This window comes from Tachyglossus aculeatus, assembly GCF_015852505.1.
Source record: "Tachyglossus aculeatus isolate mTacAcu1 chromosome 12 unlocalized genomic scaffold, mTacAcu1.pri SUPER_6_unloc_1, whole genome shotgun sequence".
Lineage (NCBI taxonomy): Eukaryota > Metazoa > Chordata > Mammalia > Monotremata > Tachyglossidae > Tachyglossus > Tachyglossus aculeatus.
Genome location: NW_024044828.1, coordinates 15,267,438 through 15,285,420, shown reverse-complemented (window position 1 = coordinate 15,285,420; position 17,983 = coordinate 15,267,438). Strand labels below are relative to the sequence as shown.

The following is a 17,983-nucleotide window of genomic DNA, read 5'->3' as shown; positions in this document are numbered from 1 at the left end:
TGGCACGTAATAAGCGCCTAGCAAATGCCACCGGGCCCGGCTGGATGGGGAAGCGAGGGCAGGGCGGCTGCAGTTGCAGGGTTGAGGTGGTAGGGGGCGTTCTGCTCTGCTTCTCTCTTCCCCTTTTCCCGCTTCTCTCTTCCCCTTTTCCCGCTTCCCCCCTCCCCTTCTCCCGCTTCCCTCCTCCCCCTTTTCCCGTTTCCCTCCTCCCCTTCTCCCGCTTCCCTCCTCCCTTTCCCCTCCCCTTCTCCCGCTTCCCTCCTCCCTTTCTCCCCCTTCTCCCTCCTCCCCTTCTCCCTTTTCCCTCCTCCCTCTTTCCCCTCCCCTTCTCCCTTTTCCCTCCTCCCTTTTTCCCCTCCCCTTCTCCCGCTTCCCTCCTCCCCTGCCGGGACCGAAAGGACCTTCCCCGCCCCCCTTGGCTGACGTGCGCGGGGGCCGGCGGTGGTGCCGGCCGGTAGGCCGGCCTCAAGCCTTTAGAAATAGCAGCAGCCAGCCCGCCTGCTGCTCAGTGCAGCCAGGGAGGGAAAAGCAGAAAGAAGGAAAAGAAGAAGGAAAAGAAGAAGGAAAAGAAGGAAGGAGCCCATCGACCTGCAGAGACAGAGACGGAGGGGAAAGACAGAGGGGGGAGAAGTTGGCTTGCAACCGGTAGCGAGGTGGGGCTGGACCCGCAGCAGGGCCCGAGGGCCTCCTCCTCCTCCTCCCCGCCCCATCGCCCTGCTCCCCAGCCGGCCTTTCTCTTTCAATCGCAGCTTTCCTTGTTGCGGCCGCCCCGCCGTTTTTTTCTCCCCCCTTCTGCCAACAAGGAGGGAGGGAGGAGGAGGAGGACGGGGAGGAGGGGGAGGCCCCGAGACCCCCCTGGAAAGATGCCCATGGAGCTGACCCAGAGCCGGATCCAGAAGCTGTGGATTCCGATCGACCACCGGCCGGCTCTGCCCCGCAGATGTGAGTGGGGCGGCCCGGGGGACGGCATCCCCCCCATCCGGGTGGGCCATTCAGTCCGTCAGTCAGTCAGTCCTATTTATTGAGCGCTTACTGTGTGCACAGCACTGGACCGAGCGCTTGGGAAGCACAAAGACGGTCCCTACCCAACCGTGGCCATTGTGTGCCCATTCAGCCATTCATTCATCATTCAATCGTATTTATCGAGCGCTTACTATGTGCAGAGCACTGGACTGAGCGCTTTTTAGACTGTGAGCCCACTGTTGGGTAGGGACTGTCTCTATGTGATGCCAGTTTGTACTTCCCAAGCGCTTAGTACAGTGCTCTGCACATAGTAAGCGCTCAATAAATACGATTGATTGATTGATTGATTGATTGGGAAGCACAAGTTGGCAACAGAGACTCTGGTCCCTACCCAACCGGGGCCATTGTGTGCCCGGGGGGCGCATGCGCCGAGCGCTGGATGCCGGAGGGACGGGACCCCCCCCCCCCCCCGTGTGTGTGTGTATACCTGTATATATGTTTGTACATATTTATTACTCTATTTATTTAACTTGTACATATCTTCTACATATTTAACTTGTACATCTCTTGTACATATCTTTTAGACTGTGAGCCCACTGTTGGGTAGGGACTGTCTCTATATGTTGCCAATTTGTACTTCCCAAGCGCTTAGTACAGTGCTCTGCACATAGTCAGCGCTCAATAATTGCGATTGATGATGATATCTATTCTATTTTATTTTGTCAGTATGTTGGGTTTTGTTCTCTGCCTCCCCCTTTTAGACTGTGAGCCCACTGTTGGGTGGGGACTGTCTCTCTATGTTGCCAACTTGGACTTCCCAAGCGCTTAGTCCAGTGCTCTGCACGCAGTGAGCGCTCAATAAATACGATTGATGATGATGATGACTGTCTCTATATGTTGCCACCTTGTACTTCCCAAGCGCTTAGTCCAGTGCTCTGCACACAGTAAGCGCTCAATAAATACGATTGATGATGATAATGACTGTATATGTTGCCACCTTGTACTTACCAAGCGCTTAGTCCAGTGCTCTGCACACAGTAAGCGCTCAATAAATACGATTGATGATGATGATGATGATGACTGTCTCTATATGTTGCCACCTTGTACTTCCCAAGCGCTTAGTCCAGTGCTCTGCACACAGTAAGCGCTCAATAAATACGATTGATTGATTGTGATAATAATAATACATAATAATGGCATTTGTTAAGCGCTTACTATGTGCAGAGCACTGTTCTAAGAGCCGGGGGTGGTGCAAGTTGTCCCACATGGGGCTCACAGTCTTCATCCCCATTTTACAGATGAGGGAACTGAGGCTCAGAGAAGCGAAGCGGCTTGCCCAAGGTCACACGGTAGACATGTGGCGGGGCCGGGATTCGAACCCGTGACCTCTGACTCCAAAGCCCGGGCTCTTTCCACTGAGCCACGTGTGTGTCGCCCGGGATGCCCGGGGACCTGCGGAGGGAGGGCGGCAGGGAGAGGGGGGCGCGGTCACCCAGTCGTTCATTCAGGCCTATTTATTGAGCGCTTACTGTGTGCGGAGCAGTGGACTAAGCGCTTGGAAAGGCCCGGGGGAAACGGGACGAATCCGGGCGTGCCACCCGGCCCCTTGGGTGCCCCGGGAGCCAGCCGGGCAGGGCACCTGGCCTCGCCCCCATTTCTATTGATGCCCGGCCCCTCTGCCCCCCCGCCCCAGGCCGGGAACCCGCGCCGGGCAAGGGTGGCCTCCCTTTGTTGCTGCGTTGTACTTTCCGAGCGCTTCTTACAGCGCCCTGCTACCCAGGAAGCGCTTAATAAGTAGGATTGAGTGAATAATAATGATGGCATTTGTTAAGCTCCCCCTTCTAGACTGTGAGCCCGCTGTTGCGTAGGGACTATCTCTATATGTTGCCGACTTGTACTTCCCAAGCGCTTAGTACAGTGCTCTGCACACAGTAAGCGCTCAATAAATACGATTGATTGATTGATTAAGCGCTTACTATATGCGTAAGCGCTAACAGAGAAGCAGCGTGGCTCAGTGGAAATATGTATATATATGTATATATAAATATCCTGTATATATGTATATATGTACTGTATATATGTATATGTTTGTACGTATTTATTACTCTATTTATTTATTTTACTTGTACATATCTATTCCATTTATTTTATTTTGTTAGTATGTTTGGTTTTGTTCTCTGTCTCCCCCTTTTAGACTGTGAGCCCACTGTTGGGTAGGGACTGTCTCTATATGTTGCCAACTTGTACTTCCCAAGCGCTTAGTACAGTGGTCTGCACACAGTAAGCGCTCAATTAATATGATTGATTGATTTGATTGGAAAGAGCACGGGCTTTGGAGTCAGAGGTCAGAGGTTCGAATCCCGGCCCCGCCACATGTCTGCTGTGTGACCGTGGGCAAGTCACTTAACTTCTCTGACCCCCAGTTACCTCATCTGTAAAATGGGGATTAAGACTGTGACCCCCCCCGTGGGACAACCTGATCACCTTGTATCCCGAACAGTACTTTGCACATAGTAAGCGCTTAACAAATGCCATCATTATTATTACGTGCAAAGCACTGTTCTAAGCGCCGGGGGGGATACAAGGTGATCGCGTTGTCCCACGTGGGGCTCACAGTCTTCATCCCCATTTTACAGATGAGGGAACCTCAGTTCAGGCTCAGGGAAGTTAAGTGACTTGCCCAAAGTCATACAGCAGACATGTGGGGGAGCGGGATTAGAACTCATGACCTCCGACTCCCGAACCCGGGCTCTTTCCACGGAGCCACAATGCTTCTCACTGAATGAATGTACGAATGAGCGTCGAGGTCGGCGCCCCGAAAGCCCCTCGCCGCCCCCCACGGGGGCGGTGTGTGTGTGTGTGTGTGTGTGTGTGTGTGTGTGTGTGTGTGTGTGTGTGTGGTTCATTCAGTCCTATTTATTGAGTGCCTACTGTGTGCAGAGCGCTTGGAAAGGATAACACAATTCTACCGGGGAGAGCAGAGCCATTCCTTCAGTCAGTCGTATTTATTGAGCGCTTACTGTGTGCAGAACACTATACTGAGCGCTTGGAATGGACAATACACTTCTCCCTGGGAAAGTGGAGTCATTCATTTAATCGTATTGAGCACATACTGCGTGTGGAGGACTGTAGTGAGCGCTTGGAAGGGACAATGCAGTCCTCCCGGGGAGAACAGAGTCATTCATTCAGTGGTATTTACTGAGCGCCTACTGTGTGCAAGCACTGGACTAAGCGCTTGGAAAGTACAATTTAGCAACAAATAGAGACAATCCCTGTCCACAACGGGCTCACAGTTGGGAGAGGGGAGACAGACATCAAAAGCAAGCAGGCATCAATAGCATCAATATAAGTAGAGTTATAGTTAACTCTATAACATCACTAGAATTATATGGACGTGTATACACAAGAGCTGTGTGGGCGGGGGGTGGGGAGCAGATGAAAAGGGGGGCTTAGTCTGGGAAGGCCTCCTGGGGGAAGTGGAATTGTTTGGCGGAGTCACCAGCTCGGCCGGTGCATCGCTTTGGCATCTTGCCCGGCTGCTCCTACGGCCCGACCGGCTCACGCCTGGGCCCGGGCCTGGTGACGGGGAGAAGGGCAATTGGGGAGACGTTTTAAACCTGAAGACTCTTGGTTGCACTGTTTATTTTCATCTTTTCCCTTCTTCTTCGTTTGCACCACCTCCCCAGCTTCTCGTGTCTCCCCCCCCACCGCTTCTGGTGAGGTGTAAAATAAGTCAAAATTTATTGAGCACTCCCTGGAAAGCACTGTACAGCACTCTTGGAAGAGTAAAATAGATTAAGTAGACAACATCCCCCACTCTCCAGGAACTTGCAGTCTAGCCGGGGACACCGAAATAAATTACAGGTTGGGAGAGACCGTGGTTTAGTGGTCCAAGGGAGATCCGAGAAGCACTGTGGCTCAATGGAAAGAGCCCGGGCTTGGGAGTCAGAGGTCGAGCCCGGGCTTGGGAGTCAGAGGTCGTGGGTTCTAATCCTGACTCCACCACTTGTCAGCTGTGTGACTTTGGGCAATTCACTTCACTTCTCTGTGCCTCAGTTCCCTCATCTGTAAAATGGGGAGTAAGACTGTGAGCCCCACGTGGGACAACCTGGTTTACCTTGTATCCCCCCCCCCCCCAGTGCTTAGAACAGTGCTGGGCACATAGTAAGTGCTTAACAAATGCCACAATTATTATTTCAAAAAGCAGATATTAATGCTGCATGTTACATAGGATATCTTATTTAGACATAAGTATTGCATCACCTTGTACTCTTTCATTTTTAACCCATTAAGCAATGCAGTAATACAGAACTGCAACTGAATCGTTGGGGAATAATAGACCTGCTTGGGTCAGGAGAGTTGTATAGGAACATTTTCGGGCTCGGAAGTTATGTAACGCACTTGCTTCACTGCACAGATAAGTGCAAAATGTTTGAGGAGAGTTGTGTGCTCTGGACCCCCTTGTGGGTCGGTGTTCTCACCTTTTCTGGAGCTGAAGGTGCCAGTGTCACAGATGCTCTGGATCTCCAAGATTTTCCAAACTGGTCGTTATCAGTATCATCTCCCTGGCTTTTGCATAGGTCTGTAGAGCCTAAGTGAAGGGGAATATTGAGACGACTGTCTAGATGATTTGGGTAAAATCCTCACTTGCAATTTTTTTCTGGCCTGAAATAGGATAATTGCCGCTACTTGTGACTTCATTTTGACTCTGACAAGGTAGCCTTCGGAATTTTGGTGGCTGGAACAAACTGGTTGAGAGGGTAGGGGGAGGGAAGAAAGTAGCACCTGCAGGATAAGGAACAGCTCCAGCTTTCACCTCGCACACAGTACTCACTTTCCATTATCAGTGGACTCCGATGTGTCAAGGAGCCTGGCTGAGGGTGAAAAGAACAAGTTTAGCGGGTGGCTCCCCGCAAGCTCCAAATTCTCGGAAAGATTGGGTTCCAGGCAGTGAAATAGCTGAGCTAGTGCTGTGTGTCCGCCAAAGCGCCAACCCTTCTGGGGGAGTTACTCAAATTGTACCTCTCCCCCAAAGCCTAGGGCGCAGTGGGTAGAGCCCTGGCCTGGAGTCAGAAAGCCATGGGGTCTAATTCTGGCTCTGCCACTTGTCTGCTGTGTAACCTTGGGCAAGGCACTTAACTTCTCTGTGCCCCAGTTCCCTCATCTGTAAAATGGGGGTTGAGACAGTGAGCCCCACGTGGAAGAGGGACAGTTGGGCTTGTGTCCACCCCAGCTCTTATTATGAGAATGCCGGGCACATACTAAGTGCTTAAAAAATACTACAGTTATTATTATTATTACTGTCGTGCAGTAGCCAGTGACTACCTGAGATTTATTTGGGCTGCTTGTACCACTTCTTCTGAGAAACGTTTGTCCTTCTCAATGCGTCTTCTTGGAGCATAGAAGTAATGTTTGGGACAAAGCAGATTTTGGAAGTAAAAATCAGATTTTTGGACTGGGGGAGTAGGGGGGCATCAGTTTTGGAGTAAATAGTGCTGGAGGATGCTGAGAGTGAAGGGCGATCTTGAACTCGAGGCGAGATATGCGCGGTCCATGGGGGAGGTGGTTCTCCAAAGGGATTTGGGGGAATCTGTGGCCTTGGATGAAATAATTAGGTCAGCTGTCTGACTTCTTGTCGGGAGCGTCCAGCCAATGTGCAGCGATGCTTTAATTCGACCTTCTGATGCCGATCCATGAAACCTCCGCTAGGCTGCACGTCTCTCACGTAGAGCTTGTGAGCCTCTTAAAGCCAAGTTGCAGGCTGCAGTAGCCTTTGCGGGCAGCTCCTTTCAGCGTATATGAGGAGTGGGGGGTGGGGTGGCGGCCTGAAGGCTGATGGATGGTCTCTTGCCCTTTCCCATTCTTGGAATCCCCGGGAGTGTGCATTTGTGTGCAGCCTCGTAAACTCGGACTGAGCTCACATTCCCTCTGAGTGCCTGGGGCCCCTGGAATTTCTGATTAGGTGTCTTTGTCTGCTAAAATACCTCAAGCAGCTTCATTTTCCTCGTGTGGGGGTCAAAGCTGCTTCAGTTTGGCACAGAAAGAGGGGAGATGCCAAGAACCTGCTACCTGTTGTGACGAGATGTATCTTACTTTATTTTATTTCCTTCTGACTGTTATGGACTCCACCTTCTCCTTTTTAATATGTTAGCATTTTTATAAGAGGCTCCTTATTCGTGTTTTCAGCTGCCGCTTTCCAGATGTTTTAAGGGAAACAGTCCGTTTATGAAAACAGAGCTTACTGTGTAGAGAGCATTGTACTTCGGAGAGTACAATGTTACAGAGTCGGTAGACATGTTCCCTATTCATAGCAAGCTTACAGTTCTAATCCCGGCTCTGCCACTTGTCTGCTGGGTGACTTTGGGCAAGTCACTTCACTTCTCTGTGCCTCAGTTACCTCATCTGTAAAAGGGGGATTGAGACTGTGAGCCCCATGTGGAACAGGGACAGTGTCCAACCTGACCAGCTTGTATCTACCCAAATGCTTAGTTCAGTGCCTGGCACACAAATGCTTACCAAATATCACATATTATTATTATTATTATTATTATTATTATTATTTCCTGAACTTGGTGGGGAGGGAACTGAATGAGAGTCTTCCAGGTGTCCTGATAAAGGAATGTAGAAAAAAATGACTAGACTAGTCACCTGGGAAGTCCTTTGATCAGATTCTCCTATTTCAGACCCCTGTTTTGTGCATTGTGATGATCATGCAAAGCTCAAAACTTCCTTTAACAATGCTTGAAGAAGGAATTTTCCAAATGAAAGGTTTTTGGTTAAGTTAGTGAATTGGCAAACTGGGCTTAATTGGTGTGAGGATCCTGAAATAAATTGCTACTGGCATATAAATGATGGATTTTTTTCTCCATTAATTTTTCAGAAATAATTTCAGAGTTTGTTGCTGCTCTTAACAGATTGCCCTCAGGAATGGATAATCCAATCAATCAATGTTACCTACTGAGCACTTAATGAGTGCAGAACATGGTGCTAAGTATTCAGAATAGTGCCTTAGTTGCAGAGGGATTGATCACACCCATGGTTTCCTGAACTGGACTCCCATCTTTTCTCCTCCCTGGTCTCTAACCAGATCTGAGCATTTCCAATCAGGATCAAAAATGCCCAGAATGGTGACTTTCTGGTCTGTTAGCTCATTGAAACCTGCTCTCTTATGCCTTTATGCTCAAAATGACACATTGGCACCTGTGGAGATTGCAGCAGGAGCAAGACTGCCACTAAAGGGGCAGATGAGCGTTACTTAGGAATAGTGGGAGCAGAAGGAAGAGTGTCAGATACATTCCCTGCCCTTGGAGCATGCAGTTTAAGGATGGATGGGGAAGGGAGGCAGGAGAGATTAGATCCAAATAGACAAACGTCAAAATTTGCCAGGTTTGTGCCTGGTGGTGTCTGTATTAGCTGAGACATAGCAAAACCTAGGGAGGAGCCGAGGGTGCCAGTTAGGCAAGGAAGACTGGCACAGAGGTAGCAGAATTATCCTGTTCTAAAACCTGAGTGTTTTTCCATTTTAAACCTGGGGTGGGAATCAGGCCTTTGGATTGATTGATTGATGCATAATGAAATGTTAGCTCTATTGCTCTTACCCTTCTAGAATTAACTCAACCAGGTAACTGGTCTTAAAGGCAGCCCAGGGTAATTTTTCAGGGGCTTGTATGCAAAGTCCCCCTGGTTTCAGATGGAGTATAGGAAATGGAGAGTTTCCTCTTCCCCCTTCCAGTAATCCCACACCCTGTGAGCCCCAGCAGTCCCTGGTTTTATCTGATCCCATTTGACCAAGCTCTGCGTCCAACTGAATAGCCTTCAATACCCCTAGTTATCAGGTCACTACGTGACAGTCCCTGATAGGATTTCCTGCATTCCTTTCTGATGAGCCCCTGACACACTGAGGTAAGATTGTTTGTTAGTGAAAGAGATCTCCTTGGTGGTGGCTGGTTACATAATGGTAAGGTTAAAGCTGGTCTGCTGGTAACTTTCATTTTCATCCCTACCTGCATCCAGGTCCGTGTCCCCCCACCCCGCCCAGGCTTTTGATGACTAAACATGGTAGGATTAAGCCAGGGAAGTTAAAACAATCTTAATTCCATTTAGGCAAGCGCAGGGTTCGACAACTTCATTTCTTACCTTTTGCCGCTTGCATGGCACAATGCCGGGCCTTCCTTTGTGACTGGCATTTCATATGGTATCCACCTGTGGAGGCAGGGAATGTATTTAATCTGTTTCGTTCCATGAACCGGGCTTTTCCGGGGATTGTCTCTCCAATTTAGTGAACATGTGACTGGTGCTTGACCCAGTTAACCTGGCTTTTGGGGAGAATGAGGAATGGCGAACTTTCAATAGGGAAAGATAGATAGGAGGAGGGAGACCAGCCCTGGGCAGTGAGAGGTGAAGTGCAGAGGAATGGCAGTGGAGGACTTCATCAATTGGTGGCATTTACTGAGCACCTTCTGTGGGTAGAGCACGCTTCCAAGAGCATGGGAGAGTATCACAGGAATTAAAAGCAGTCCATGGTCTTGAGCTACTAGAGTTGGATTCCTGGTAACTTGGCTTCAATGGAAAGAAACAAAACACAGGACTATGTGAATGCTGAAATAAGAATATTTTCCATCCTTCTTATCATACAGCAAGAGGGATCAGGTTTTTGGGGGGATGACAAACCTGAGGAGAATCGGGGAAATAGGGAGAAAGAAGGTGGCAAAATTAGGTATCTTTTGTATTCACTCCCCCCCGCCCCCCACCTTCTTGACGAAACTAAGGTGGTGGTAGAATAATACTGCCACCCAGGGTACCTGAGCTGCTGCCTGATTCATCTGTTGCCCAAGTTAATGGAGCATCTTGCCAAGCTGTCAGCCAAAAGGGTGGGGATTTGTTTGGGTTTGAAATTCAGTCTTGTCTATGAGGTGGTCCGTCTCTTCCTACAGAATCTGATTACAAAAGAGATTTATATATGAGAGTAGTGGATGCTCATAACCCAAATTTTGCTCAGTGGCTCATCTCTTGTTGTCCTTGAAGACCCACAAATAAGAGGGGTGAAAGGCAGAGATGGGCCCAGAGCTCGCCCCTGGAGAGAACCCAACCAAGAAATAAGACGGAACTTGATGAGACTCATCTCACGGTGGGGTCACTGGCCCACGAGTAAGGACCATTAGTGCTCTGCTACTGACAACGCATATGGCTCTGTGCCAATCTCTTAGTCTGTAAGATGCTGCTGCTGAAGCATTCCCCCGGGCTTTGCCAGCTCCCTCTGAGTCCTCCGTGCATGCTTGGCTTGTGTGTCCATTGCTCTTGGTGGCACGGCCATTGTTCCCTACCGGTGTGTTAAGCCCATGAGTGGAGAAAGCTTTGATAGCCCTGCCCAGTACTGGGAGGAAGCGTCCTATTTGCCTGGAATCTGTCAACAGCATCTAGGTCACTGGGAGCTTTCAGCGGAGAAGACTTGTGATGTTCTGTGAGTTTGCAGCTGCCTATTGTGTGTTGTCTTTTTTGGTATTGCTAGACCGGGTTTGGGAGAGAGAGCCGGAAAAGCAGTGACCCAAGAGCTGCCTCTCAGTTCAAACAGGGTTTCCCTGACCTGCTGCTTCTTAACGTCCCTAGACCTGATTTCACGCTCATCTTTCTCAGAGCTGGGAAGCCAGGCATAGGATAGCATTCTCAGATACTCTAGGCTGAATTCAGATAGTGCCTCCTTTCTGCTTAACTGGCTGCTTAGGCCCAGCTTAAAAGAGAGGTTGCTTGTCCTTAAAACTCTCCTTGGCTAGAAAGCAAGATCGCCACATCCTAGGGCTCCTTCTCTTGCTCCACTGCTACCCCTTCTCCTCCCCCTCCTATCTATATGATGATATTAATCTCCCTGTCTAAAAAAAGTGCATACTCCAAGGGTGATTGTGAAGGTCCCTCCGGGAGCGGAGAGGGTTGGGGAGGGGATGAATAGCCATTCTGACGACTTGTGTAGCTCAGCAGCTGCCAAGAGAAGTGATAAGCTTCCCTCCCTTCAATCAGGGCAGGGCCACATCCTTGGCTCAAACTCTGGCTTTCATTCCCCTTTCTCAAAGGACGCTCTGCCCAGCAGGTTAGTCAGAAGAGGTGTGCGGTAATCTGTAACATGAAGGGACCAGGTGACATACATCTGTGGGCGAGGCATGTGCCTTCCGTAGAAACCCTCCCCAGTTCCTTCTGCCCTGCTTCCCACTTCCTCCTCAGTCCCCGTGGGTTAATGGATTTCCAAGAAGCCGGTAGGTAAAGGTGAAATAGGAGGAAAGGCAGCAGGCCGGGGCCTTCCGGCTTCCCTGTGGTGAACAGTTCTGGCAGGGTCCCCGTGCTAAGCTTAGTTACCGTGGGCACCGTCTGCTGTCCTCTCTGACCTGCCATTCATTCAGCTGATCACGCTGCAGCCATGAGTCAGCACTGCCCGGGGCCCAGGCTAGAAGGGGGGAGGAAAGCCTGGGTGATGGCAGAATTAGATTGCTCTCAGAGGACTGGGATGGCATTGTCTGGATCCCCAGGGCTTCTTGAGGGGGGTGGGGTTGGGAACTTCTATTTTGTTCCCTTTCGGTTAGCTTTTTAGAGGGGCTGGCAAGAGTGGACATAATGTGTATTGGGTGTCTGGCTCTGCGGTTTAGGGTAAGACTCCAGACAACTCAAGTCTTTGCTGTGGCCCAGTTTCCACGTCTGTTAAGGGAGGATACTCTTGTCCCTCATCTTCGGTCTCCTGACCTGGCCTTCGTCAGCTCCTCAGCCCCCCACATCATTAGGGCTCCTGACTAAGAGTTGGAACCTGCAACCCCATTCCATGGCACTGAAGAGCCCAAGGGTGCCCATGATAGCTAGGCATCAGGGTCAGGGGGGCCAGGTTATTGTTCTGAGACTGCTGTTGAACTAGAAGATTTTCATTCAAGGCTTAGAGCCCCTCGAAAGGTATCGTGTAAATGAGAGCTGAGTAGCGACAGGTAACTAAAAGGTCATTTTTCATTTCTGTGCATTGCTACCATGCTGAGTCTTTTTTTAACAGTGGGGACCTTGTTTTCCTTTCTCCTTCCAGCCTGCGGGCCACAGCTGACCAATTCCCCCACGGTGATAGTTATGGTCGGGCTGCCCGCCCGAGGAAAGACTTACATCTCCAAGAAGCTGACCCGCTACCTCAATTGGATTGGGGTCCCGACTAAAGGTAATCAATGGTATTTATTGAATTTTTACTCTTTGCAGAGCCCTGTACTAAATGCTCAGGAGAGTACAACAGAATTAAGCCACATTCCATTCCCATTAGGCCATGTACCTTGTCCGAGTCTCCTCGACTGATCTCAAGAGACTGAGATTAAACCCTAGGGGTCCACAGGGTGTAGAGTACCGTGCTAGGGTCTTAGGCTCCATGGTAAAGAAGAGACACACTCCCTGTCCTCAGGAACAATTGAAATCATCATCAATCGTATTTATTGAGCGCTTACTATGTGCAGAGCACTGTACTAAGCGCTTGGGAAGTACAAATTGGCAACACATAGAGACAGTCCCTACCCAACAGTGGGCTCACAGTCTAAAAGAAATGGGGAAAGAAGTCACCCCCAGAGATACCAGACTGATGCAGGGCAAGAGGTGATGATAAGGAGGCCTGGTCAGAATTCCCCAATCAGGACTGGGTCAATTTTGGAGTCCCCTTAAGAGGCAGGTGGTATATTGGCTGCATCTTGCTTTCTCTAACTATGCCACTTCTTCCCCTCTGTGAAGTGTTCAACGTGGGAGAATACCGCCGGGAAGCCGTCAGGCACTACAGCTCCTACAGCTTCTTCCGCCCCGACAATGAGGAGGCCATGAAAGTCCGTAGGTCAGTGCGGGCTGGGTTCGGTTCTCCTCCTCTGCCCTCGTTGGAGGGTCTGAGGACTTGTCCCCATCAATATTTACTAAGCCCTCCCTTTGTGCAGAGCCTAAATATTCAGCGTGCCTGCTGGGTCCTTGTGTCAGTCTTGGGCTCTGTTGGAAATGGGTGGAGCAGTATGGGGTTCTGAGGCCTGGGTGGGGAGTCCAGGGCTGTGAGGTCTGTGTTGCCTTAGCCACTGATTTGCAGGGTGATGCTTGGAAAGTCACTGAACGTTAAACTGTTTAGTCTCTCCAAACCTGTTGCCTTTTGTGCAACCAGTGTTTCCAGCATTAACTTCCCCTGGATAGTCCTTCAAAAGGCTAAAATAGTGGTTCATAGTTGGGTGCTGGTGTCTAGAGAGAGTCAGTATTCGTGGCAGAACCTCATAGGAGGGATAGAGGGGAAAACCAGGTTTTTCTTTTGGGTTTGTTGACATTGGAAGGTGATTTATTCTCCCTAGTCCCAAATCTACCCAACTGAAAGATTCCGGTCAGTTGTCCTTTCCTGGCGAAGAACTTCACCTCTTAACACTTCCAGCCTTCCCCGCCCCCTCTTTCATGCTTGCCTTCTGTTTCATAGGCAGTGTGCTCTAGCTGCCTTGAGAGATGTCAAACTGTATCTGTCAGAGGAAGGCGGCCAGATTGCGGTAAGTCGGGGTGCCAGCTGGGATTCCCCATCTGATGGTAAATTTTAAGCTCATTAGCTCCGTGACTCAATTGGGAAGGGGGCTTCTTAGAAGGCTGCTTCAGTTGCAGTCTCTGTTCCCCTATCTCCCTTCTACACTGACGACTCTAATGGCATGTCTGCTGGACACTGGGGTTAGCATTTAATGAAGTTTCCGGCATTTGAGTATTGCACATTAAGGTCAGGCCTGGGTGGCTCCTTCCTCTGTTTAACTCATTTTTAGAGCAGCTGACTTGTGGGCCAGGGAGTGGGGGAGTTACGTGTTCCTACAGTGTGTGCAGGTGACCAGCCAAGGGGCACATTCCCTATGCTAGGCCAAATGCAGTTGGCATGTTTCGTAGAGTGCAGAGAGCCCCCATTAAAGGACCAGCTGTGAGCCCCCATTCTGTCCTTGAAAGTTTTTAAGGGAATTTCAAAGAAGTTGTTGGAAATGCCTACAGTGAAAGCTCAAAACTATCTCTCTCTCCTGCCACCATAAAGGTTTTTGATGCTACCAACACTACAAGAGAGAGAAGAGAGTTGATCGTCAACTTCTCCAAAGAAAATGACTTCAAGGTGATCCCAGACTTCTTCTAAGGGGTTGGAGGGGGCAAGAGACTGAGATGCAGGTGGGGGCTTAGAGACATTGCTGACTTGGTTTGACAACTCAGGCCAGCCCCTTAGCCTGATTGGACCATGGTAAAAATGGGGCCAGGGTACTTTGTTTTGCAGTGACATTTAGTGACACAAAAAAGGTAAGAGAGCAAGGCAGGCAGGGAGCATAATCAAGTGAACCATACCCCCAAATTCAGTTATCTAGGCTTTTATAAGGGACACATGAGAATAAGTGAGAATACAAAGCAGGACGGAGTGCTGTGCTTTATTGTAGAGTTAAATGATGGAGCAAGTGGACCTTAAATTCTGTCGGGAATACTACTTTCCAATCTGTAAACTCAAGACATCTTCAAATTCTCTGTTACAGATAAATATATTTCATTATAAATGGAAAAATGAATTTTTCCAGATTATCCATGCCGTCTTTTGGCCAGGGGTCAGCTCGAGGATTTGGGATAATATTTTTATTGTTCATTTTGGAACTAGAAAGGTTGTTCTTTCTTTTTGTCTATGAGAGGGGTACAGAATAGTTCAGAAGTTGGAACTCTAGTATTTCATCTCTAGTTTCTTAAAACAGTGTTTTTTTCTGTGTGTTTTTTTTCCAGGTGTTCTTCATTGAATCCGTGTGTGACGACCCCACTGTCGTGGCCACTAATGTTATGGTAAGAATCACAGAGGCTTCATCTTGGCATTTTCACCCACTGGGCTACCCAGAGATGCCCACGTTGAAGAGTGGTCTACTGGCTGCTCCAGCTCAGCGTTCCATCCTGTGCAGAAGAGTGGTCATATTGGTACCTTGTGCAGACTCACATATTCTCATCTTCTCTGGTTATTTGCCCGCTAATGCATGGAGGGCATTGCGGGCAGGGGTGTGCAACACACTGCAAAAGAGCATGTGTGATCTATGACCACGTGAGTTAGCAGCAGGCAGAACAAGGACTAGATCTGATTCCCAGAGCAGTGTCCTTTCTCTTAGAAACTTGTTATATATTATAAATCATTTTTATTAAAGTTTTTCTCCCCCTCTAGACTGTAAGCTCGCTGTGGGCTGGGAATGTGTCTCCCAGTTCTCTTCTATTGTCCTCCCAAGTACTCTGAGTACTCTGTACGCAGTAAGCACTCAATAAGTACCACTGATAAAACCAGGGTTACATGTGCTTTAATAAAGCTTCCATTGGTTATATCCCAAGCTTGCCTGGAACTATAATTCCCAGAGGGTTTTGTGCTTTTTTGCCCTTAATTCTCTCGTACCTCCCTCCGTGGTCCTGTCAAGTTTGACAGAGCAGGACTGTGAAGAGCAGGTGAGATGGGTCAACTGCCATTTGCCATCTCTCACACTAACAGAAGGACATTGTGGATTTCCCTGGAACGGATCCTTTATTTCTGTGGCTATCTCCACCGTCCTACCAGAGCACATTGCCAGTTCCAGCCACATAATGGCTCTCTACCAAACGGAGCCAAAAATAGCCACTCCTCCCTAAGCCCATTCTATACTCGTGTTCATTAAACCTGCCAACATTGGACTGTAGTAACGGGAGAGATTTGCATTCACATGTTTCAGAGCCTTGCTTTGTTCATCCTGGTTTTTCTGTGATGTGAAGGCCTTTCATAGTCTCATCCTCATACTAGTCCTGTGGGCAGAGTTCCCAGAATCAGAGGGAGCGGGGGTTTTGGAAAGCAAAGAAGAGGAGGAGAGCATATGTCTGCCAACAAGTCTTCACTGAATTGCTAGCTTTGTTCTAGGATGTCAGGCCCATATTAAACAAATAGCCAGGGTTCCTGCCCCCAGGGAGCTTCTACTCCCTCCTTGACAAACCCACAGACGACCAGAATAGTTACAGGAATCACAAGAATGAGTCGTGGGTTGTAGATTGGGCTGATAGACTGGAGAAGGAGTGAGGTTAATCAGGGAAAGCTTTTAAGGAGCATGTGGCTAGGGCTACAGTTTAATTGGAGGAGACTATTCTAGGAGAGAGGACAGCTTGGAATGGCTCTGACGGGATCCACCAGGAAGGTTACTGAGATGGTGGTCAGATGGACTGTATCCTGTGAGATTGGGCTCTGAGTCTAGACAGTAAATTTTGGGGTTTGGGCTTGTGGAACAGTGAAATTTAAATAGTACAAAATCTTCGTTAGAGCCACTTTTTTCAACTTTCTCACCCATCAACGTTTTAGCCAACTTATTGGCTGGTTCGACCACTTCTCCCCCCCTACCCCCTATGCCTGTGGGTGCACACACACACATGCAAGCTCCTGTAGGGATGCTGATTGTCAGGCAGATGGTGCAGAGGCAGAAGTAGGAGAGCGAAGTACCTAGGGAGTCCCACAGACTGGATGGAAAGGGGACTGCAAGTCTTCTTCTGGACTGGAGGAAAGGAAGGCTGGATGGGGAGGAGCCCAAGCAACTGAGATTCCAGGATCCATCAATGGTATTTGAGTGCTTACATTGTGCAGAGCATTGTACAAAGATCTTGGGAGTGTCCAGTTCAGTAGTGTTGGGTGACCCAATCCCTGCTCTCAAGGAGTTTTCAGGCTTCAGGGGAGGTTTTAGTCTCTTGGGCGGACTGCAAACTCCTTGAGTGCAGGAATCCTGTGAGCCTGCTCTGTTGTGTGCTTTGTTCAGTGCTGTGCCCTCAGATAGCATTGATTGCACCCCAGGTCTGGTGGACTGGGTTGGGCTGCTGGTGAATCGGTCCCCGAGCCGGTATCAAATAGGAAACTACCCAGAGACACAGCTCCCAGTGAATCCAGCAACTGCCCGACCTAGTTCCTGCTGAACGTTGCTGGAAGGCTGTGCCCTCTGCCCAACTGTTCTCTCAAATTTCAGCCAGTGACTCAGTATTCCCCTTCTATGGCAACACTGAGCATTTGGATAATACCAGTTCTTCGGAGACTTTCTGTGATGTCCCCAAATCCTGATTAATCTGCACCAAAAACCTTCAGGTGTGACTCACCAGCTGCCTTTTGTGCTATTGCAGGAAGTTAAACTCTCTAGCCCAGATTATCGAGGCTGCAACACCACAGATGCCATGGATGACTTCATGAAGAGAATCAATTGCTACCAAGCCAGCTACCAGCCCCTGGACCCAGATAACTATGACAGGTAATTCCAGGAAATGCTGTCTCTCATTCAGAAGTGTTTTGCTTTTTAATTATTAATTTTTATAGTGTTTATTGACCGTTCCCTTATCATAAATCTCTGGATGCCTTAACCTTCCCAAGAAAAGTGAACTTCGGGAACAGGTCTTATGGCTTATAGTTGAGCTGTCACTGTAATAATACAGTGGAAAGCTGATTGTCCGAACCGAAGCTAGTTTGATTAATTCAAAGAAAGGTCAAATAATGCAGTCCCCACCCCCCGCCATCTTTAATCTGCGCTCTGGCTGATCCTTGCCGTGGTGGCTTCTCTGGCAGGGAGCTGTCTCTGATCAAGGTCATCGACGTCGGTCGACGGTTCCTGGTGAACCGGGTCCAGGATCACATCCAGAGCAGAATCGTCTACTACCTGATGAATATCCACGTCCAACCTCGCACCATCTACCTGTGTCGTCACGGGGAGAGCGAGTCCAATCTCAAGGGGCTGATCGGTGGGGACCTGGGCCTCTCCAGCCGGGGCAAGAAGGTAAGAGGAGGAGAGGGGGTGGTGGGACCCTCTTGTGATCGGGCACACTGGCTGTGCATTTTGTTCAGCTGCTGCCACCTGACCCGCACTCTTGTGTGCTTTGAATAATAATAATAATAATAGCAATAACTGTGGCATTTGTTAAGTGCTTACTATGTGTCAGGCACTGTACTGAGTGCTAGGGTGGGTACAAACAAATCAGGTTGGATACAGTCCCTGACCTACATGGGGTTCACCGTCTTAATCCCCATTCTGCAATG

At 49.2% G+C, this 17,983-nt stretch overlaps 1 protein-coding gene across 3 annotated transcripts in view; it reads left to right on the top strand.

Annotated features, from left to right (window-relative positions):
- Positions 1–321: 321 nt before the first annotated feature.
- The window catches only part of PFKFB3 (6-phosphofructo-2-kinase/fructose-2,6-biphosphatase 3), a 28,253-nt gene continuing 10,591 nt past the window's right edge, over positions 322–17,983 (top strand). The window contains exons 1-9 of one of the 3 annotated variants that reach the window (XM_038741344.1): positions 322–653; positions 750–942; positions 12,014–12,139; positions 12,694–12,790; positions 13,403–13,469; positions 13,988–14,062; positions 14,707–14,763; positions 17,080–17,204; positions 17,516–17,723. In XM_038741344.1, the coding sequence (XP_038597272.1) occupies positions 864–942; positions 12,014–12,139; positions 12,694–12,790; positions 13,403–13,469; positions 13,988–14,062; positions 14,707–14,763; positions 17,080–17,204; positions 17,516–17,723 (834 nt within the window). In that variant the 5' untranslated portion in view covers positions 322–653; positions 750–863. Of the gene's footprint in view, positions 943–12,013; positions 12,140–12,693; positions 12,791–13,402; positions 13,470–13,987; positions 14,063–14,706; positions 14,764–17,079; positions 17,205–17,515; positions 17,724–17,983 lie in introns of all 3 variants that reach the window. The other 2 variants (XM_038741342.1, XM_038741343.1) reach the window with 2 other exon arrangements.